The sequence below is a fragment of the Stenella coeruleoalba genome (genome assembly GCF_951394435.1).
Source record: "Stenella coeruleoalba genome assembly, chromosome: 11".
In the NCBI taxonomy this organism is placed as follows: Eukaryota; Metazoa; Chordata; class Mammalia; order Artiodactyla; family Delphinidae; genus Stenella; species Stenella coeruleoalba.
In genome coordinates this window covers 25,708,824-25,733,412 of record NC_137157.1, presented here as the reverse complement: position 1 = coordinate 25,733,412, position 24,589 = coordinate 25,708,824, and the positions used below count along the sequence as shown (strand labels likewise).

The 24,589-nt window shown below is 34.9% G+C and overlaps 1 protein-coding gene across 3 annotated transcripts in view; it reads right to left on the bottom strand.

Annotated features, from left to right (window-relative positions):
- NR2C1 (nuclear receptor subfamily 2 group C member 1) overlaps positions 1-24,589 on the bottom strand; it is a 41,556-nt gene that overhangs the window by 9,172 nt on the left and 7,795 nt on the right. For 2 of the 3 annotated variants that reach the window (XM_079938432.1, XM_079938434.1), the window contains exons 3-10: positions 23,855-24,085; positions 20,741-20,822; positions 19,364-19,543; positions 18,171-18,318; positions 17,980-18,070; positions 13,621-13,805; positions 12,243-12,408; positions 6,463-6,584 (exon numbers count right to left, since the gene is read on the bottom strand). In XM_079938432.1, the coding sequence (XP_079794558.1) occupies positions 6,463-6,584; positions 12,243-12,408; positions 13,621-13,805; positions 17,980-18,070; positions 18,171-18,318; positions 19,364-19,543; positions 20,741-20,822; positions 23,855-24,085 (1,205 nt within the window). The remainder of the gene's footprint in view (positions 1-6,462; positions 6,585-12,242; positions 12,409-13,620; positions 13,806-17,979; positions 18,071-18,170; positions 18,319-19,363; positions 19,544-20,740; positions 20,823-23,854; positions 24,086-24,589) is intronic. The other variant, XM_079938433.1, reaches the window with a different exon arrangement.

Here is a 24,589-nt window from a genome sequence, read left to right as displayed (position 1 = left end):
GAAATTAGGCAAATAAGAGTCCTGGGTCTCAGCTGCTTAACTATATAAAATACAGAGACACTATATGCCCTATATCTTGCTCAAAGAGTTGTTATGAGACACAAATATAAGAATTATGTGAATAGGCCATAACAATAAAGTATATGCCAGGTACTGTTCTAGGCACTGGAGAAAAAGCAATAAACAAGATGAATAAAGTCTGCCTTCATGAAACAGAAGGGAAACATAATAAAAAAAATCACTTCAAATATTTTATATAAATATTATACACACACATATATATGCGGTTATACAAACATTAGTTTTGGTAATGAAAATTCTACATTGCTATAAAGTAGGATGATGCATTGGAAAATGGGGTGGGAGTAGAGAGAAGGCCTTTCTGAGGGGCTGACATCTAAGTAGAGAAAGATGGGAAAGAACTTAAACACAAACAAAAAAACCCAGGAAGAGGGAAGAACAATAGTAAACTTGTTGAGGTGATAACCAGCATGTAGTAGGTGTTCAATAAAAACTGATGACTGAATTACTAAATGCTGCCCTCCCTTCTTGGAATGTGCTTTCCCCAATTTGTTTTACTGGCTAATTCCTATTTATCCCTCAAAATATAACTCAGAGCTCACTTTTTTTTTTTGCTGTGCTGCACAGCATGTGGGATGTGAATTCTCCGATCAGGGATTGAAACTGTGCCCCCTGCAATGGAAGCACAGAGCCTTAACCACTGGTCCGCCAGGGAAGTCCCAGAGCTCACTTTTTAACTGAAACATTCTCTTACCACATTCTTCTCCCCAAGATAGTTAATTACACCCCTTCAGTGCCATAAATACACTTACATTTTATACTTATTTCATGGTATTCTAATTTATTGGTTTAGGAATCTGTCTCCTATACTGGATTAAAACCTCATTGAATGCACAGACTCCTTTATTCATTTCTGTATCTCAGTGAACAGCACAGAAGACAGCATATAAAATGAATCTGCAAATGATTTCTGATTATAGGGGATACAGAATAGGCAGAAGTGAGAACTCACAACCATTTTCCATTTAAGTAATCTTTAAACCAAGAACTATATACTTTATTATAAACAAGGTAACAAAAGAATGAGATTTCTTTTCCCTTTCTCTAAAGAGATTTAAGGTGCTAAGAACATCTTATAGGAAATATGTACATCCTGATAAAAGGCACTTAAACTTTTTTCTTAATAAATCTTTAAAATTAGGATAATCGATAGGATAATCAGCATGTTTAACATAAATCGTTCATCAAGTTAAGGACCATAGCCACCTTTACAACATTACATTTTATTTAAGAATTGAATATATTCAAACAAATGCTAATATTGTCAACTTCAGAGTACAGAAAGTAATTTTTTTCACTGGGAAGTATTCAGGTGAAATTTTATCTCCAAGCTGATCTCTCATTTCCATTCAGTATCTGAGAAGAATTACTTGCCATAAGAAATTGGCTATCAAAATCTATTTGAAAGTAAAGTTTAAATGAAGAGAAAATCAGTATTTTTAAATCTCCATATAGGGCTTCCCTGATGGCACAGTGGTTAAGAATCCACCTGCCAATGCAGGGGACATGGGTTCGAGCCCTAGTCAGGGAAGATCCCATATGCCACGGAGTAACTAAGCCCATGTGCCACAACTACTGAGCCTGTGCTCTAGAACCCACAAGCCACAACTACTGAAGCCTGCATGTCACAACTACTGAAGCCCACACTCCACAACAAAGAGTAGCCCCTGCCCCCCACAACTAGAGAAAGCCTGTGTGCAGCAACAAAGATCCAACACAGCCAAAAATAAATTTAAAAAAAATCTCCATATAAAAATGATTAAAATTTCAATCTTGGAAATTCCCTGGTGGTCCAGTGGTTAGGACTCCATGCTCTCACTGCCAAGGACCCGGGTTCAATCCCTGGTCAGGGAACTAAGATCCTGCAAGCTGCATGACCAAAAAAAAAAACAAAAAGAAAGAAAAAAAGAAAAAGATTCAATTTCAAACTAAATCAAATGAAATAAAAGATAACAAGATATTACTTTCATTTATCAGAAAAGATGGATAAAATCCAGTATTCAGAAGGGTGTGAGGAAATAAGCATTCATTCTCATTCATTGCTTGTATGAGCATAAACTGACTGAATAGCTTTCTGGAGGACAATTTGGTAGTACCTGCCAAAAAACTATAATGTATATACCCTCTTAGACTCAACAATTCCACTTGTAAGAAGCTATTTTGTAGAAATACTAACACAAGTAGGAAAATATATATATATAATGCTACAACGCTTACTGTAGCTTTGGATATAACATGACCACCAGAAAACACTAGCCAACAACCCAAATGTTTACTAATAAGGGATAAGTAAACTATAATAAATCCATAAAATGGAATACTTAAGTAGCCATTAAGAAGAATAGGAGAATACACGTGCTGATATAAGATGTCCATTATATAAGTGTAAAAAGAAAGGCAAAGAATAGGATGTGTAAGTGTTTGTGTATTTGATTGAATGTGGCATGGAAAAGATCTGGTAGGAAACCAAACTTTAACAGTGGGGTTAGTTACCTCGGGAGAGTAAAGTTTTACTTTATATTGCTATACGTAAGTATTACTTTAACATTTTACAAACATGAGGAAAAGGTTAAAAGCAAACATGATGGAAAAGTCTGAAGTAATTCGGTTTTCACCTTACCGCTGATTCTGAAGTTTAAAAGAGGAAACAGCTAACCAAGGTAATCAACCAGTGAACAAAGAACAGGGAAAAGAACAGAGCCAACTGATTAAAAAAGCCAAAGTTTTTAATGGCCTGTGCTACAGCTCTTAGTAAGAAAATATGTTGGCATTGTTGAGGATGACTTAGAGAAAACGTTAAGGAGTATCAGTGCAAAGGATGAGTACCCCTAAGGAAAAAAGATGAAAAGTGGCAACTGAGGAATTAACCACCAGATTATTTTGTTTCCAAAGGAAAAGTGAAAGAGTTAAATGCAGAGATCAATTATAGAAAGATATCTATTTACATTTTTTTAAGATTTTTTTTTGATGTGGACCATTTTTAAAGTCTTTATTGAATTTGTTACAGTATTGCTTCTGTTTTATGTTGTAGTTTTTTGGCCACGAAGCACGTGCGATCTTAGCTCCCAGCCCAGGGATCAAACCCGCACCCCCTGCATTGGAAGACAAAGTCTTAACCACTGGACCTCCAGGGAAGTCCCTCTATTTACACTTTTTATCCAAAACATAAAATCCTTGTAGTACACTTAGCTACATTGTTCAAGTATGTTTCTTCAAAGTTCATTCAGAAAGAAAAACAGCAAGTCTCCTTTAGAAAGAAGGTTCCTAAGAGTATGAAGGAAAGTGAGCATTTACTATCTACTTTGTCAGCAGCACTGTGTTGAAGAAGTTTACACCGATCAGCTCCCTTAAGTAGCATGAAGCATTTCTGCTAATTTACAGATGTAGAAGTGGAGCCTCAGTTAAATAACAGAGCTAGCAAACGAATAAATCCAGAATTTGAACCAAGGTGGTCAAAGTCTACGCTTTTTTAAAATAAATCATTACAAATTTTAGGAAGTAAAATGCTAAAGTCACATTTCTCAGCAGAGACCTCCTCCATTCAAGGCTAATATCTGTGGTGTAAGGGCATGTGTGCTGCCAGTTTTTTCTTGTTAGGGAAAACAAACAAATGACGATTGTAGTCACATTATACCACCTATTTTCAAAACACCTTTCCTTTGAGAAGCAAAAAGAGCTGGGTAGAGGAGGCAGTCAGGTGCAACGCAAGTGTTAATAAATAAAATAAGTTGCATAACAGTAAACATAACTTCTTTCACAAATAGATATAGGTATTTTCCTCTAACAATTGTACTACATTGTTAATGTTCATTAAAATATGTATGTAGTACTCATAATCAGAGATCAGATCATCGTTTACACTATTTATTTTGATAAAGGAATATGACTTTTGAACTCACCTATACCTGGGGATAACCTAACCATTTGGCTTTATATAAGCAAGGCATTATACTTTACCTGGTAGCATCTGTTTTTTCCTTAGGGAAAAGTAGTGATATGGCAAGAGAACTGGTTTCAAACCCACAGTTATAGTAAACATTACTCTGTTTCAGTGGGATTTTAAGAGTCAACTTTCAGGGTTAGCATTTAATGGAAGGTTTTTAAATTATTCAGTAAAGTCTCCTGTAGCAAATGGTGATAGCTTGGAACTTTTGGTTACAAGAATCTAGTTAAAGCGGACTGCTGCCTTTACTCCAGACAAATCATGTCCAGTGCCCCTCCCCCCAAATGAGTCTATTACTGTAGTCACTTACCTAAATTATGCAGATAGAACTGAAAAACAACTGAATTCCTGTAAGTATTGAAACTACAAATCTTAAACAGAAAAGTAACATCCTTGTAAAACAGAGGAAGATTGTAAAATACAAATAGTATTAACTACCCACTGTATAAGAGTCTTTAAACTACTGTTCCCCTCCATTAAATTGACCAAAACAAACTTGACTTTTAGAAAATGAGTAACGTTGCTTTGTTTCTCTCTGTAAAATTAGGGCTTTGTTTCCAAGTTTTGTATCCAGAGATAAAAATGCAAGCAATGCCAGTTTCTAGGAGACTCAGAATAGCTTTTATTACAGCATAAAAGAATTTCCCATCATTAGTACTTAGTTGTCATCCATCTGATTAATTCAAACTATAAATTATCTAGATAGTGATAATAAATTAGAGTTTACGTAGCAATTAATGACTTCAAATGCTACACAATAGTTAATTCTAATTGCAAAGAGTTCTGTGGCAGTTATATTGAAACTGATTTTTCAATACAGATCACAGGGAATTGTGGCTGCCACTATAAAATTATAACTGGAAACTCCAGGCTTCATTTCTGGTTTCTCCAACATTCGGACTATTTCTATAGGATAATCACACTCAATTTAACAGACATACTTAAGATCAATGGTGTTATAACCAACTCAAGGAATTCAAATCACTCCCTGCTACATCTTTCGTTTTGTTTTTTACTATAATAATTGATAACCTATTATGAAAAATATCACCAGGTTACTTTTCAAGGCATATGTATGCCAGTTACAAGCTTAAGGAATCACGTTTAATGCTTTAAAATAAATAAACTGTTAACATGTAAATTTACATTGTATTTTAATTTTTTCTTAAGCAGACTGGAGAAATCCTAAAAGTTAAATGTTATTTTGAGAGAGAGGGCTATCAATCATTTTAAATTGAAGGTTAACCATTCTAAATCAGGCTTTTAGTCTATGCAACTATATTATTTAAGTACATGATTTAATGCATGGTACATCCAACACTAATTAATAAGTCAAATTATAGTGGGGTTCTATATACGCCTTTTACAGTCATGATTCAGATATGTTTTTTAGTTATATTCAAAATATTCTCTAAGGATAAAGAATGAGCAGTTATTATTCCTATTTGGCGAATGGGAAAACAGATGTACAGGATATGAAACTGAACTGTTTATGAAATCATATTGTAGAGTAAGGTCCTACAACTCAAACAATACTTTTCTAACTATGGGCTTAACTTTTTTCATGGTCTCTTTGCTTCTTCATCCCAGTTACTTTAAAGCAATATAAGTAAATCTGGCAAGCTTTAGATAAAGCTTGGGTTCCTTAGAGTAGACCATTTTCCATTACCATCTAATTCAAACAGAGTACAGATGTGCCCTTTAGTGGCAAACCAAATTTCCAAATCATCACAGTGGTGGTATGGGATAATTTAAATTTTCTTACCCTTTTTGTTGGGCAACCACATGATTCTATTTTCAAACATATTCAGTGTATACAAGTTTCAGCACCTTATTAACAAGCCTGAGGTGACACTGAAACAGTGGTGGTGGAGGGAAACAACAACCCCAAGACATCCCTAGAGCCTCCCTAATTTAAGCCAATCAAAGATGGCCTATTACAGGGCTTCCCTGGTGGCACAGTGGTTGAGAGTCCGCCTGCCGATGCAGGGGACACAGGTTCGTGCCCCGGTTTGGGAGGATCCCACATGCCGCGGAGCGGCTGGGCCTGTGAGCCATGGCCGCTAAGCCTGCGCGTCCGGAGCCTGTGCTCCACAGCGGGAGAGGCCACAACAGTGAGAGGCCCGCGTACCGCAAAAAAAAAAAAAAAAAAGATGGCCTATTACAAATGCTGGCCATGATTTATCAGCTCCACTGCATTTACTTCATTCAAATTATTAACTTAGTCAAATTATGAAGTTCAGATAATCTTCCACATAAAAATAATATACAGTAAATACCACCTGCCATGATTCATCATATAAATGACAAAATTTCAAGTTATAATGTTATATAATTTCCCCCCCCTTTAATCAAATCCTCCCAAAATAAAAGTTCTTGCCTAATGTACGTCTGTACTAGAAAATCACACTTATATTCAAGGACTTCAAGACACTTACCCTAGAGCCTGGAAGGAAGGAATCGAAAGTGCCCAGTGCATTGATAAGAACAGCAGTCTGGAGGCAGACTCCCCAATGTAGTGCACATTCAGGTACTCAGGCATAGGAGATGGCATGGTGAGCTAGTGCGAACAGGGACTGAGGTAAGTTATCTTACGTCGGACAATTCTAAATCATCATTTCTTTGAAAAACTTAAATGTAAACATATCAAATAACTAATATATTAACCCAAAGGCAAATCTTGAAATAATCCAAGTCACTAGATTTTACAGCTAAAAATAGGATTTAGAATAAATGAGAAGACCACAGTTTCTAACAAAGCAAATTCAGATAAAGCAGAATTCCACTTAACAAATACTAACCATGACATCTGGTTGTTTTTTAAAATTTATTTTTTGTCTTGGTCTAATAACATGTCTTTTCCTTCCCTCCCTTCATTAACAGTGATATACAACAAATTCAGTTTAAGGAGCAATCCTTTATGTTAAATGTCCCTTTCATTTAGGCTACGGGGATAACAAATTCAAATGCTTACAGGGTCAGGAGAATAATGAGTGAAGTGAGCCTGCTGATGCCGTTTGGAAAGTGCATATTCCCAGATAAAGGGCATGACTGTGACTTGAATTCAACACACTGAAAACTTATGGGAATTTGGGCTCAGTACTACCAGCTCTTTCAATTTTTCAAAGAGCAGCTTCTTTGTAAAATCTCCCCATTTAATCTACAGGTAAAACAAAATGTGTCTGTGGCCATAATGCTCACAGGCTATCTATCAGTCTGTACTGCAGACCGTAGGTAATTATTTTAAATGTGTTGGAAATAAATATCCTACATCAAAATACTTCTAAAAGCATTTTTGAAAATCTTGTTAAAGAGAACTTTTATTGCTATAAATGAAATGTAATTTCATCCATAAGAAACTTTTTTTCTATTTTAAAATTATTAAAATGATCAATAATATCAAGCATAGGTGACGATACAGGGAAACACATACTTCTGAGTATTGGTAAAGTGAAGGGCAATTTGGCTGTATCTATCAAAATTTTAAAATTGAGTTTATCCTATGACCTAACCATGCCACTTCTAAATCTCTATTCCAAAAAGATACTTGCATACATCCACAAAAAAGCACATATAAGGATGTCCATTTCAGCACCACTCTTAACAGAGAAATTAAATGCTGGCAATAACCCAATCTTCTATCTCTAAGAAAAAGAATAATCCATGCTATAAGGTACCCTGTAGGCATTAAAATTAGTAAGATAAACTGAGATAGCATAGGAAAAACATTTCACAGACATCTACGTAGAAAAAAACAGCAAAATAATATGTAGATGACCCAATTTATGTTAAGAAGAGAGTATGTGTATATACATATACATTTTATATGTATTATATTATATATATGTGACAGGAGGAGATACACCACACAGTTAACAGTGGCTACCTCTATAGTGGGATGGGTGGATACGTCCATATGTATTTTTCTGGGGAAGGCATATATAGCTTTTATCAGATTCTCAAAGGTGTCTACGATGCCAAACAGATCAAAGGTTTTCATCAAAATGATATCAAAGTTCTCTGGAAATGTTATATAAAAATGCAAAAAATATTAACTTCCTTTGTTCAATATTAGCCACAAATGGTTTATCTACTTATAAATGGTGTCAAGTAATAAAACAACAGGGCAACTGACAGTTGAAATTCCATGTGTGAAAAGATAATTTTTTAAATGTTTAAGAAATGTTTACTGGAGCAGTAAATTAAAATAACATTACTTAAGACAATTCTTAAAAGAACTGTAGGTAAGCAGATATTAAGCATGATAAATATAATTATTAGGATGCAACGGTTTCTGCACATAAGTATATGAAAAACAAATTGGGAACTATCATACATTTTCAGGACTGTCTAAGGTGAGTAGGGGAAAAAAAGCCTGAAAAGTCGGGGATTACCAAAGATGACTAGTTTTAAGGGGGGGAGGAATAAGATGCAAAAACAAGATTACCCTTTGCTAAGTAGTTTAAAATCACTTTTAAACAAATGAAATACTTATAATATGTAAAAACTGGATATAAGGGCTAAAAGTACAGATGCACCCTGATTTACACAACAGTGGTGACAACGTTGCAAAGTCTCTGTTGCTCTATCATAAAACTGAAACCACTTGCAATATATACTAGAAGAATTCATTATTCAAGACTGCCATGTTGTATTATTTTATATAGAGAGGAAATGGCTTGTAATTTATCTATTTTACATACTTAATTTTCTTAAAGCAAGATATACCTCTAGCAATATCAATCAGAAAGCCAATGCTAGCTGAAGAAACAATTCATTCAACAGGTCTTTTAGACTGAAAAGACAAAGATTTCTTCCTCTGTACAGAGAAGGTAAATTTCTACTACAAAGGTGTTAAAGTTTCCCAAAAATGCCTGTGGATTTTCAGGTTTATAAATTGAATTAAACACATTTTTCAAATTATGCACATTTATTATATTAAGATGACTTTTAAAAAGAGTGTTGACAGGAACTAAACTTGGCTACCCATTTTAGAAGTAATTACTTGCCTGCAATTACCTTTCTAGCAGTTCTGAAAACAGGCTGAATGATACAGCTTCTAAAAAGCTATCTGGGGACTTCCCTGGTGGTGCAGTGGTTAAGAATCCGCCTGCCAGTGCATGGGACATGGGTTTGAGCCCTGGTCTGGAAGATCCACATGCTGCGGAGCAACTAAGCCCGTGTGCCACAACTACTGAGGCTGTGCTCTAGAGCCTGCAAGCCACAACTACTGAGCTCGCATGCCAAAACTACTGAAGCCCACGCGCCTAGAGCCTGTGCTCCGCAACAAGAGAAACCACTGCAATGAGAAGCCCGTGCACTGCATCGAAGAGTAGCCCCCACTCGCCACAACTAGAGAAAGCCCCCGCGCAGCAACAAAGACCCATAGCATCCAAAATAAATAAATAAATATAAATAAATAAATAAAATAAAAAATCATTTGACTTGAATTAGCAGACCTGGATTCTATAATACTTTCAACTTGTCATTAATTAGCTGTGTGACCCTGGATTACATAGTAATTCAGCAACCATATTACTGCATCTTTCACTGTGATCCACTAAGCTAGGTGTTGTAGTCTCAACAGAGGAATAAAATGGAAACTGAATGAGCTATAGAGAGGGCCAAGAAAGGGGCAGGCATGTCTGAGAAACGATGGGCAATGGAAAACTACTGAAGAATTTTAGGCAGCACAGAAGCATAACTGGATTGTTTATTTAACAAATATCACTCTGCTACCAGTGCACAGGACAAGATGAGGAGACTGGAAGCAAAGGTTAATTACTATTAACAGTTTAAGTAAAAAATTTGTAAAGGAATGAAATATGGCAGTAAAAATGAAGAGGAAGCGAGAAATTCAACAATAGAATGGTTAGGATTCTGTCATGGAATGGAAGGTAGTGAGGTTTGGGGAGAATGATAATGTCTCCCAAACATCAAACATGGTGACTAGAAGGACTGTGATTCTAATATTGAGATAATGAACATCAGAGAGGAACAGTTTTAGAAATACCTACCTCTGTCTCATATGCTTATTTTTAAATGGTAATTCTATCCACCTTGATTATTTGTATAGGAAATTTAAAAAAATCAAGTGGAATAAAGTATATGAAATCACACCAGAAACTAAAGTTTAATAAAAATGTTAAATATTACTATTGTTCTAGATTCTTCAGAATCAAAATGCAAGTTACATATTAGACTATTTCTTCTTAATGTCTAGAATGCTTTCAATAAGACAACGAAAGCCTCCAAACCTCTTCTCATTTACAAAACGACAATAAAAATCCAAAGCTTCTCAACAGACCGTGGTGAGGCTCAAATGAAAGAATGTGCATGAAAGCAGGTGCAAACTGCACTGTACACAAAAATGCCAGAGAGAAACAAAATGCTAGTTAGTTCAGCAATTGAGAGGACTGAATTTTTGATTATAGATATCAGGGCTTGAAACTCATGACAATAAAATCTCAGTGAGAGAACTAATCATGACAGTACCAGGCTGGGAACTCACTGAAAAGTAAAACTCAAGAGGCTGTAAATAAGAATCAGAGAAGAAAGGAGCTGTCCTTTCCAGGAGAGCAAGAAACTTCATAGTGCTGATTCTGAGGATACCCAGAGTATGGTGGGTCAAAGACAGAATGAAAAAAACCAATTCTAGAAGGGAAAAAAAAGTTCTAATTTCCCCAATTCACCTGTCCAAAACAAATTTTTAAAGAATGACACTGATTATTCCCACTGCCTGTTCTTAGAGCCCCCATAAATTTTTTTCTTGTAAAGTGCAAGTAAAACATTTCTAATTTTTTCCATGTAAATTATCTTTGGTGAAATGTTCCATAAAGACTGGTTTCACTGATATGTTTTATTGCCTATATCAAATTACAGAATTATTTAAGTCACTGTGAGGTTTCTCTGGGCCATTTCTACAAGTCAAATTTTACAAGAATAAATTTTATCATATGCAGTTCTGGCCAGTGTTAGATTTATTTTGTGTTCATTATTTCTGCCAGTAGCACACATATCTATTTGATAACTGTGCATATTTTTGTAAGAAATCCATGGAAATTTATAATCTATAGTAAAGTTAAGAGCAACTACCCTCAGGTATTCCAGGACTGCTATGCATTGCTAATTGAAATCTCCTAAGTACTTGCAATCACTTGCATATGATTCGCTGACAGTACTCAGAGCTGGCAGAGCAAAGATAAAGAGTGGTTAAAATGGACGGGTCAAAACAGCAGGGTCTTAATGTAGGGCCTCAATGGTCAGCCTATCTATAGCTGTGGTCCAAATATTATTTGAATGACAAATCAAATGCCAGAAAGTTATTTTCTAATATTCTACATGCATTGTTTCTAGTATTCCACATGTATTGTTTCCATCATAAATTAACATATTTAAGGAAGCAAAAAAGAAATTACAAATGTATCTTCTCCAAGTGGTTAAAGTACAAAAAGTTAAAAAACAGAAGTTAGAATTAAATAATTTTAACCTTCTTAAAATAAAGCTGAGAGCTTCCCTGGTGGCGCAGTGGTTGAGAGTCCGCCTGCCGATGCAGGGGACATGGGTTCGTGCCCCGGTTCGTGAAGATCCCACATGCCACAGAGCAGCTGGGCCCATGGGCCATGGCCGCTGAGCCTGCACGTCCGGAGCCTGTGCTCCGCAGCGGGAGAGGCCACAACAGTGAGAGGCCCGCGTACCGCAAAAAAATAAAATAAAATAAAAAATAATAAAAAAAATAAAGCTGAGAGCTAGCTAATTGGGGCAATATATAATTAATTGTGTTCTTTGTAGTTACTTGGTAAAAGCAGAATATCTGGGTCTTAGATAACTGGTTTACACTAAAGTAGTAGCAGCTAGGCGCTGGATAAACCAGTGGATTCAACACAGCACAAATGCCAATACTTAAGTTAAAAATACCACCATCAATAAAACTATATTTAATAGAGTCTAAATGAAAAAAATGTCTAAATGTTCTAAAAGCTAACTTTTATACTCTTAATCACATTATTTGATATAATGACTATGATTTATAAACAGGATGTTTTATTGAGCCATTATTTTGTATGTTTTAGCTGCTGTCTCAAATTCTATCAGGGGTATTTCTGACTTTAAAAGCACAACAAATATACTTTGATTTTTGAAAGGACAATTAAAATCAAAATGGTAACCAACATAAAAATTATGAAATATATATATATATACATATATATAGAAATACCCTGAAAGCTACATGTGAATCGCTGAGAAGTGGCCCCTCTTTTTCGATGTAATTTATGCTTGAGTCTCCAGCAATTAGATGTACGTTTCCTTCCATGCCCTCTACTGAGCTCTGACAGGCTGTGCTCTCTCCAGGATTCAATGCTTTTGCAAGAGTGTCAAATGCCCTATAAGGAGACATCAGAAGCTGTGAGCTTGGCCAATCTCCACAATAAAATGAAAATTCTATATAAAATTCTGAAGTTAAGATTTAGGCCTTAAAAATTGTTTAGAAAATAGAACTTTGGTGTATCACTGAGCATTCTATTTCAGTGATGTCTTTGACTCACTCTCTCCAAAAGCAACAAATTAAACTTCAAATATATCGTATGAAAAACTATATTATTATATTAATGTATTTTACCAGAGGATTAAAGTCTTTTAAAAAAACTTATGTAATTTAAGGGGAGAAAAATTCTTATGCTTTGGTATGAAAATATGCTTTTACAAGTTATACGTTTGATACTACAAGGTATCAGCCCATTTATTTTACATACATAAGTTATTTAGAAAACCAAGGGCAAGAACTTATGTTGACTTTATTGTATTCTACACAACACAAAGTTAGGTTTTAATTTTGTTTAAAAATTCAGAGAATACTTTAAAACTTATGGTAACACAGCTATATCTGAACTATAAGAATTTGAGATCAGGATGGCAAATAATATTAGCAAATTAACTAGTCAAAATAGCTCCCCATATTTTACAATGAAATGCCTTCTACAGCTCTTTAAAATCTCATATTTAACAAAGTACTTATTTGAGACTCTTAAATGCAGTTTCTTCAATATTTCAGAAGATGAATAGTGTGAAAAAAGCCTGAAAAAATCTGGTTTCTGCATCCTAAGTATTAATACCAAAAGAAGGAAAAGTAGAATTCTGATACGAGTTTCCTGAAGTGTAAACTTAAAATCGTAATTGATTCCACTAAGTTTTTAGAATCTATTTTCATCACTAGAAATTGGTGGGGAAAATGAACATGACTGCCTAGAAAGACAAATATTTAACTTTAAATACACAAAAGATAAAATCTGGCAACTAAGATATCTGAAAAATCAGACCCAAATTATCATCTTTATTGAAAAAAAAATTCCTGAATTTTATGACTACATTTCTAATCTTATCTTATTCACTTATGGCTCACTGTTGACAATGTAACCTGCTGGACATTTTATATTGAATAGAATTTTTCAATTAAAATTTACTTATGCCTTAAGTTTTCTAAGTCTAATAGAAATATGTTTTTTGAAACTTCTATAAATAATATTTAACATAAACATATTTTAAGAAATACTAAAGGACACTTGAGCAAAAGGACACATAATCAAAACAGACCTTACCTTGAAACATCACCATTAGTCTGCATTTCTTGATGAAATTCACACAAAGAGGTATCACCATTGCTTAAGCTTTCAATCATAGACATTTCGTTACTATTTTGAGAAAGATCTTTAGTTTTTCCAAGGTTTGCTAATGATGTAACCACACTTGCCAATGTACTTAAATCTCCCTGACATGATTCAGCCTTTAAAAAAAAAAAAAAAATTAAAATTCTGCAAATTGGTTATCAGTAAACTTTTAAATCTGAAATACCTAATTCTAGAGTATGAAATGCCAAAAGAAAAGTACTCTAAGATAAATGAAATCCAAAAAGTAAAATCAAAGAGCTCTGAGCTTTGAGGTAACTTGAGGAAACTACAAGTTTAAAAATATCAGGTACATTTCCTAGGAAATGTTTATACAAAAGTTACCTTAAACTAAAAACTGCACTTACTGGCTAATCTATCCATGTAACAATTGCTTTCTCTGTAAAAGGACATTACATTAGATGATCTTTCAAGTCCTTTTTAGCATTAAAATTCTGATAATATTATTACAGTAATTTCCAAAACTTATTATACAAACTTTAAAGTTATATCGGATAAAATTAATGTTTTATTAATGAAAAGAGAAAAAAAAGGAAAGTGGATTATTGAACAGACTTCTAGGATGCCAACTTTTACCAGCCACTGTGTTAAATGCATTGAACATCAGGCACTGTGTAGCTGGAAAGTCTCTTTACATATTTAAGATATTGGGCTTTTGTTATACATTGCACGTTTTCCTATTTGTCTTCAGCTTTTATTTTTGTTAATGTGTATTTTTATGCATATAAACTATAATTCTTTTATAAAAAAACTTTCTATCCTTAACTCTCTGACTACCCAAAAATATAATCTGTACAGGAAAGGCAGGTAAGTGCTTGATTTTTCTTCCTTTTACTTACCTATTTTTAGAGCAATGAATCAATGCCATAGCAACTTCTCATGATGAAGGATGAATTCTGAGTATCATTTTAAATTCAGATTTTTATAAATTTTATGTGCTTCATTTCATTAGTTATTCTTTTATAAATGCTCTAATTATTCTACCCTAACCTAATGAAAGGCCCTTCGTTGCCTTCTATGGCCTATTGATAGGACCACAGATATTTAAAATTATTCATTATAGCTTTTTTTTTTTTCTTCCTTTTTTGGCTCTATTGGGTCTTAGTTGCAGCATATGGGGGATCTTCATTGAGGCACGCGGGCTCTTCATTGTGGTGCACGGGCTTCTCTCTAGTTGCAGCATGCGGGTCTTCTCTCTCTGGTAGTGGCGCACAGGCTCCAGGGCACGTGGGCTCTATAGCTTGTGGCACGTGGGCTCTAGTTGAGGCATGCGAGCTCAGCAGTTGTGGCACGCGGCTTAGTTGCCCCATGGCATGTGGGATCTTAGTTCCCTGACCAGGGATCGAACCCGTGTCCCCTGCATTGTAAGGCAGATTCTTTACCACTGGACCACCGAGAAAGTCCCCTCATTATACCCTTACGGTTTTTGTTTTTAGTGTTATTAATCGTAAGAGGATAGATATGTTTCCTTGAATTTCATTTCTTTTTTTTTTTTTAATTTAAATATTATTTATTTTTTGGGGCTGTGTTGGGTCTTCACTGCTGTGCGGGGCTATCTCTAGTTGCAGTGAGTGGGGGTTACTCTTCATTGCAGTGCACGGGCTCTAGGAGCACGGATTTCAGTGGTTGCAGCACATGGGCTCAGTAGTTGCAGCATGTGGGCTCTAGGGTGCGTGGGCTTCAGTAGTTGTGGCGCATGGGCTCAGTAGTTGTGGCTGGCAGGCTCTAGTGCACAGGCTCAGCAGTCGTGGCTCCCGGGCTTAGTTGCTCCGTGGCATGTGGGATCTTCCTGCCCCAGGGATCGAACCCGTGTCCCCTGAATTGGCAGGCAGATTCTTAACTACTGCACCACCAGGGAAGTCCTGAACTTCATTTCTTCTATCAATTCTTTAGTTTATGCGAAATTGATTTCACTGAATAGGTAGGCAAGTAAGTTTTGTGCTCTCCCCAAATTAATGAATGGTCCTAGAATCATTTACTCAGTAATCCACTAGTTACTGAGTTTCTTACAGGATTGCTACTTACATGTTTTTTACTTAATCCTCACAACCCTGTGAAATAGGAATCATCATCCCTTTATTATTCATAAGAAGAATTACCCATTGTCACTCCAGCAGTAAGCAGTGGAGGCAGGATGGGAAGTCAGACTGTCTGACTGGAAAGCCCATGCTCCTAACCACTGCTCCAGCCTTCTTTTATATATATGAGTAAAAGGAGTTAACATTTTTAGGTATTCTTATTTTCAACTAAAACTTAAACACTTATATAATCTCTTCCATTTCATAACCTATGTATCTAACTAGATGTTTAATGTGGAAAGATCTCATATTGTAACTTGACAGTTTTGGGACCATTCGTCAGAAACTAACCGCACAAGACTGTTAATACAATTTAATATAAAAACATATAGAAAACTACAGTGTCTGGGCAAATAGTAATTTTTCAACAAAACTTAGTTCTCTTCCTTTCCTAATGGAGGTAATGTCAATGAAATTGTAACCACCATTCTAAGCACAAACCATGTAGATAAGGATAAGTGAAATCTTGTATGTAATTTCTCACGATGTATATTTATGGTAAGATACCAAATCTCCTCAATTAATAACAACATGCTAAAGCTCAGCCTGTAAGGTAGACACTCTTATTATCCCTTATTTTACAGATGAGGAAAGAAACTGAGGCACTAAGAGGTCAAATAACTTGCCCAAGGTTATGCAGCTAGTAAATGGCAGATGAAATTTGACTCCAGAGCACAAGTATTAAGAGTGCCTTAAAGTATCAAGCAACAAATAACAGCATAAATCTGGCCATATATAGACTGAATAATCTTATGGGGCATATGAAACCAGATCACATTATAGCCTGAGAGAAACACTATTCATAGTCTCTCTGAAATCTGTCTTCAGGAAAAATGTTTAACACTAGAGAAACTCTACATGCTGGATCTAAATAAGCAAACCTTTTTTCTTTCAGACGCCTTGCTCAATAAAGAGCTGCTCCAACTCTCTAAGAGAACCCAGATGACCTGGATACATAATATGAGAGCTCATGCAACCCTACTCCTATTTTTGACTCAAGTCAATGTTTTGAGAGGTGTGCTAGGAATTTCTCTTCACCTGAAATATTTTAAGTATTTTAACACTAAAATCTGTAGGAGAACACAAAAGGAATATAAAGAATTTTATACTTATACATTTCTATTTCTGAGGACTTTTATTTCAAGATGAAAGAAACCTGGAAGAGGGCTTCCCTGGTGGTACAGTGGTTAAGAATCTGCCTGCCAATGCACAGGACACGGGTTCGATCCCTGGCCCACGAAGATCCCACATGCCACGGAGCAACTAAGCTCGTGTGCCACAAATACTAAGCCTGCGCTCTAGAGCCCGTGAGCCACAACTACTGAGCCCGTGTGCCACAACTACTAAAGCCCATGCGCCTAGAGCCCATGCTCTGCAACAAGAGAGGCCACCACAATGAGGAGCCTGCGCGCCGCAACAAAGAGTAGCCCCTGCTCACCACAACCAGAGAAAAGCCCGCGTGCAGTGAAGACCCAATGCAACCAAAAATAAAATAAATAAAATAAAATAAATAAATTTATATATTAAAAAAAAGAAACCTGGAAGACATTTAAATGTTTGTCATTTTCACATTGAAGCTATAATTGTTCTAGTGGAATAATGAACATTTCTACTGATAAAGTTAATTTGTATTACCAGGACTCGCAAAACGGAGGCTGCTCTAGTGACCTGGTCCACTTCACAAACCTAAACCTAAGTCAGTTTGCACTTAAAGGAAACACCTTTCAAGGAAACCTATCATACACCAGTCACAATCCTCCTGCTCCAGCTTTAGTGAGCTCACCTTACTCTAGACAACAGGACTCGATAGATTCACAAGAGAATCCCCAACCTCTGTGCCAATTAAGCCGTTTCCTCACTGCTGCTTCAAATGCTCTATAAAACTCACTCTTGACTAAATTTCCTCTTCCTCTTCCTCTGGAAGAGTGTTCCACTGCTTGTGAGCACTGTAATCTGCTAATCCATGGATTGTTTTCCCTTAAATAAGGGACATTAAACTCATCACTAAAATCTTTTAGTTTTGTCATTTGACACTACCAAATCGTTGATGATAATTTGTTAAAAAAAAAAAAAAGCAATTTGTAACAGGGAATATTTAAGACCAAATCTATTGGCCAAATTGATGGAGGAGAAAAGGAAAAAATTTTAAAAGCTTAAAAAAATTTAAGCTTTAAATTAATTGTACTAAACACACCTTATCTGGTGTCATCAGCATAGTTGACTCAGTTTTTAGGCCAGACTGATGAATATTCACAAACATTCCTGAATCTAACAGTCCTGCTGACCTGTAACAAATAAGTACAAATTTTAGCCTTAGTTTCACTGGGAAGAAAAACAAATTACCAGCTCCTTAATATATGTGGTTTTTGGTTGTTTTTACTATACCTTGCAGTTTCACTATCTGTTACAAAAGTTGGAGTTGCAGCTAATGGGCTTCGAAGGTCTTTTCGAATGTAGATTTTTTCTGTTGAAGCGGCACAGTTGGAAGATTTTTCTCTTGATACTTCAATGGGTTTTCTTTCACACTGAACAGCTACAAAAATGTGTCAAACTTATATCACAATGCAGAATTTACAGGCAATTACAAATGTAAGCTTTAGGTCAGCAATGCTGCTAATGGGAGACATGGTTACTGTAACTGAACTCCAAAGATAACCATCAATCTTTAGAAATTATTTGCAAGTTCAACAAAGTTGCTTCAAAAGAGTAAAACTGGCCAATGTGCATCTCTTGTTCTCTTTCCTCTCCCTGCCCCAGCCGTGGCAGAAATGTAGAACTCCTATTTTTTAAAAGCTCACTGTCAAAAAGGAAACCTGAAGTTAGGAGTCCTTTAATTACCTATATAAGAGTATTAAAAAATGAAGTAATATTTAACCAACTGAAAACAATACTAATAGAGAACCACAAATAGACCGAAGTTAAATCTTTTTTCAGTTAAGGGCAGGGAGACTTTTGAGAAGCAATTCAATTGCTTAGTCTTCATTTATAAAACAGAGGTAATATATTTAATTTATTTTATAGCAATTTTATTTCATGATACTTAGGAGGTGGTATACTGTAGCTGTTAAATATACATTTTCTGAGAAAAAATAAACTGCCAAGATTAAAGTCCAAGTTCTGCCACTTATTAGTTGTGTGACCTTGGGCAAGTTACTAAATTTCCTCTGTTCACTCAAATGTAAAATGGATAACAGCAGCATCTACTGAGAATTTTGCTGTGAGAACAAATAAGTTAATTCATACGCTATACACAGAGTAAAGCATAATGAGAACTCAATACTAGCTATTTTCATTACCTTATTAATCACTTTAGTATTGATAGTTTAATCAAAAACTAAACATGTATCTATTACCATGTTCAAACTAAAAATACATGCCTAGCATATAGTCACTCAATAAAGATTTGTTGAATGTATAAAAAATACATACATATTCACATATTTCTATATTTCTAGTTGGAAAACTTTAAATTAAAAACCATATATATTTGACATATTTTAACATGTTAATTTTAACACACTTCTAAGAGTGTGCCTGAATTCTTAAAAAGTATTCTCTCCTTTAAAGCTAATACATACAGTCTTGTTTCATTCCAAACGCAATACATCTTTGTAACCTGCAGTATTGACAACGATTTCGATGGTGTTTATTAATAATACAGTCCTTTGATCCTCGACATGAATAAACTAAATTTTTTCGGATACTTCTTTTAAAAAATCCTTTGCAGCCTTCACAAGTTACTGCTCCATAATGACGCCCTAAAGACAAAATGTTTAAGAAAACACAAAAGTCACATATTTCAGCACTGAAATGAAATAAGCCCATTTCTTCCCTTTAAACATGAGATGAAACTGAGATTTCTGAGTATATGACATAAAAATTTTTTTTAGGAATTACCAAACAGAGAATGGCGCAAACTTATTCTCTGATAAAATATATTACAGTATGAGTTTTTAAATTTTGTAAAGTAATCTTAACAATGGCATGGAAAATTTGGGAAGGAGAAGAAACAAAATCACCCATAACCCCATGATATAAAAACTATTTTCACTTCTGAGATCACTTACAAATTATAGTTCTGTTATATACTTTGAAAAGTTATTTTATTCTAAAAACTTTGCTCCAAAAAAAGAATATAATGTCAGTTAGTATTTGAAATCTAATAATCTTTCCTCATTGTGAGTTCCACTTTTAAATTTCTGGAGAAATCTGTTATACTTTGATAAGCCTATCGTTTCACAAACCATCTCTTTGGCACAACTATTAACAAACTGAATATACTCCTGGAAAAGCTCTAGTGGAGGTTTTTTTTAATGAAGCTATGGAAAAGATAAAAAAGATTAAAGAAAACAAGCCGGGCCCTTAAACTTATCCCACTGGCACTTGTGAATCTATAGGAATAAATATGGGTGTGTATTTCTGGCATGAAGGAACTAAAATGGCATAACCCTGAGTACTAGAAATAGGCTTGGAGAAGTGCCTGCTCAGCTATGCAGAGCATTACACAGAGGTTAACCAGAGCCTTTCCACCTCAATAATCTGTTACTCTGTATTCCTGGAATGAGAACAGGACTCAACAGGTAGATTAACAACCTAATTATACATGTTATTAAGGATCACAACTAATTTTTAAGCAATTCCTTTGACAAAACTGGTTTCACATTCAGAAAAATTTCCACATGTTCGGTTTACTTTCAAAAAGTGAAACTGTCTTTCATAACTCTTTGAAATATGCATTTTATGTCATTGCAAGATCACATTAAACTGCACTGAAATAAAAAACCTTTAGGAGAATAAAAAGCTCTGGGGAAAAATCAGTTAAATTTCATAGGCTACAAATATGAATCATAAAAACAACCTGCTTCTTTTTCTTTTTACTTTCAGTAGAAGAAACATGGTAATGAGATAGTTATTTTAACAAGAGAACACATATAGGAGGTTATTTTTAATGTTACCTGATGCTTTGTCTCCACATACTACGCAAAGATCAAAAACCTTATTTGGTCCTTGTTCGGAGGAAGAATTATCTGTTAAGAGCTAAAGAAAACCCCCCCAAACAAACAAACAAACAAAAACACAATAATTTGTTGTTACTTAGTAATATTCTCATGTAAAAAATTAAAAGAACATTCAGTCAATCTTACTTTTTGCTTTCTTTTTCAAAAGTTATTCTAAAACTTTGAACTCTATTAGGCATGCATCGATTAAAGTATTCTTAATTTTCTTTACATATAGATTAAGACTCCCATGTTATAAAAAGCACAGACAGAAATAATACCTTTTTAATTTGTTCAATGATAATTTGTTCCATAACAATTTCATTGAAGTAAACAGAGTCTTAAAACACACAAATACATGAGCATTTTTTACTGTATCTCACCCATTACGTATTTATTATTCATATGGAACACATTAAAGTACTGCAGCAGTTATCAGTCCTATCATGACATTCGTCTTTGAATAACTCAGAACATTTCCATATGGAATGACATGACTAAAATAAGCTATAACAGCATAAAAAGATAAATCTGAATTTTTTAAATAGAAAAGGAGTTATAAAGAAAAAAATATGTTAAAGCATTTACTTATAACTATGGAACATGACTGATATACAAAGGTATAAACTTTTCGAGCTGTCTAAGGTTTGAGTTAGGTGTAGAGGTTGAGAGCATGGACTCTGGAGTCTGTTAATGACAGCAAGTTAGTGGGGACTAGGTGGGATGGCCTTGGGCAAATCACCAAACCTCTTTAAATTATATTAAGAGCTCATCACTAGGTACAGCTAATGTAATACTGGCAAAGAAATACTAGTTTCTTCTTTCAGATTTATCCTTCAATCTTTCTGTCATTTTTTTCAATCTTTTGAAATGTGAACAAATTAAATTCAAGCCAAAAAATGCGTCATTTAGTAAACATCTTCCCCTGCTTTAAAACAGCCCACAAAATAAACCTCTACTTTGACTCTTTTTCTTCTCTTAGGGGTGTGAATGCCTTCAGGAATAATTCTGATTTTAAAAACTTTAAACAGTCATTAAAATACCTGTCCCAGGGAATTCCCTGGCAGTCTAATGGTTATGACTCCGCACTTTCACTGCCAAGCGTGCGGGTTCAATCCCTGGGTAGGGGAACTAAGGTCCTGCAAGCCAAGTGGCACAGCCAAAAAAAATTTAAAAATAAAATAAAATAGCAGTCCCTTACTATGTTATAGTGGCATCATTTCTTCTTATATCACCATAAAAATCAGTCTTCAATGAAAACTTAAACAAATAAACGAACAATTTCTGGTATTAGATGTCCTTTGAAAGCATCTATGACAAGTATCACTCTTTTCTTTAACAGCATATCTATTGCAAATGGTGCTAATATTTTATCTGCTATTATTCCTAAGGGTGGAAGAGACACTGAGAGGTTAATGGGCTTGCCCACATCCCATCTTGGTCACCAGACCAGAAATCAAATCTTTTTGGTCCAGGAGATTCTATCCTATACCTGGTTTCTCTTTCATTGCTCTCAGAGATGATCCATAACGTAGGCAAAGTACCAATATCATCTTAATTTTTAAATAGAGAAAGTCTTTTGAAAAAGAGTAACTTTAGAGTGAAGAAATCTTATATCACCTCTTAAGCCAGGTAATGTCACCAGTCATAAAACATGATGATAATAAGTACCCCTGATATGATATGATGAGAATGGCACTTAACCTCTGTGATCCTCCTCCCCAAAACCCACAACCCCAGTCTAACCATGAAAAAAAAAAAAGAATATCAAAGTCCCACAATGGGGCAACCTATAATATACCTGACCATTATACTTCAAAACTGTCAAAATCATCAAATACAAGGAAAGTCTGAGAAACTGTCACAGCTAAGAAGAGTCTAAGAAAACATGACAAATGTAGTATGGTATCCTGGAACAAAAAAGGATATTAAGTAAAAATTAGGGAAAGCTATGGACTGCAGTTGATGTATAAATACTACTAGTTCATTAATTATAACAATTGTATCACACTAATGTAGAATATTAATAATATGAGAAACTGTGTGTTCGGAGATTATATGGGAACTCTCTATACTAAATGCTCAATATTTCTGTAAACACAAAACTGTTCTAAAAAAAAAAATCAAGTCTGTTAATTAAGAAAATAAAGAAATTAAGGTATGGATAATGTTATACATTTTTTTAGTGACTTCCATCTTTCTGATAAGATAACTTTATATATCCTATCCATTTTCTACCGTAGCTGTTTCTAAAAATAATACAAATTATGTAATTGGAAGAATAATAGAACCAATCAGGATATATAGGCATAATTTTGTATCTTATGTATTTGGAGTTTTTCAATCCTAAAAGGGATTTTCTTTGATCAGTGTTTTCATCACAAAATACAGAACCCAATTTTAAGTTGGCATTCATTCTCCTCAAAGTCTCTGGAGGCAAACTTAAGGGTTCATTGTATTTGTATTCAAACATAGCAACCAGTGGTAAAAACAGCTGCATAACCATGATAGACTGCTTGCTACATCAATGAAGACGTAGTTGATTGACAAAAGAGGAAGCAAAAGTGACAAAGCTGGCAGCTAGAATATCAACTTCTTGATTTGGCAGCTGCTTGTTCAAGGCACAGGCATCTTGGTCCTGGAAACTGCAGCTACAGAATTCTATAGATGCTCCTGATTTGGAAGTTTCCTAACTGTGCAGATGCAGAAGGTCACTTAGAAGAAGTTCTGAAGCATGTTCCAGTAGTTATTCTTGGAAACCTGACCTACAAGTGTTTCTTCAGCCTTTCTAACAGTTCTTTGAGCTCTCTACATTCTTTGTTAAATCCTTTCCTGCCCAAACTAGCCAGATTGGCTCTTACTGTGAGCCACTAAAAACCCACCAAAATATATGGGTGTGAGGATGTTTGAGGAAAAGAATAGTGGCTCATAGGCAAGGGCAGCACATAATTTTATGCAAGATTTTTTCCTATTGAACATGCAGGACATAAAGTCTTAATGTCAGGACTTACACTTATGATATGCTTTTTATGTTTTTCAAGGGTAAGATAAAAAGAAACTCTAGTTATTTACCTGGAGGTGTTGTGCAGACAAATCAGGAGTTGTAAAAATAAACTGGTTGACACCTGTTGCATCTGGGGTTGTGAGGAAAACTTTTCCTGGAGTAGAATCTTGCCTGGCCAGAATGACTTTGCTTGGAGTAGAGCCACTGTGATTTGTCAGAATGAACTGTTTGCCTTGGGTATTATGATCAAGTGCTGTCACAATCTGGATTTTCTGGCCAGTCTGCTGCTCTGTAACAATCTAACACAATCATGTCATTAGTAATCAAGTCAACTTAATCTTTTTTCTTCTCTAAGCACAATTTTCTCATACCTTGAGACAAAGCTAGACTAGAAAAGCATACTATTATATACATATGTTCAATATAATACACGTACACACACCATTAAATCTACCAATTCTAATTCGACATCCTATCCTACAGAAATAAACAAATGTGCAAATAAAGCTACAATAGTAAGAACACATGGATCTCACTATTTTGATTCCTTCCCTTCCTCTCCTTTTCCCCTTCCATTTACACAAACATATATTGGGTACATTCTATTTGCCAATCACTGCTCTGAGTCCTTGGATACAGCAATAAACAAAACAAAATTTTTATTCTCATAAAGCTTTTATTTTAGTGAGGAAAGGCAGATAAAAACCAAATAAGCAAATAATATTGTCAGGTGGTATTAGTGCTACAAAGTAAAATAAAGCAGAATAAGGTGAGAGTCATTGATGGAATGACAGTGATGAGGA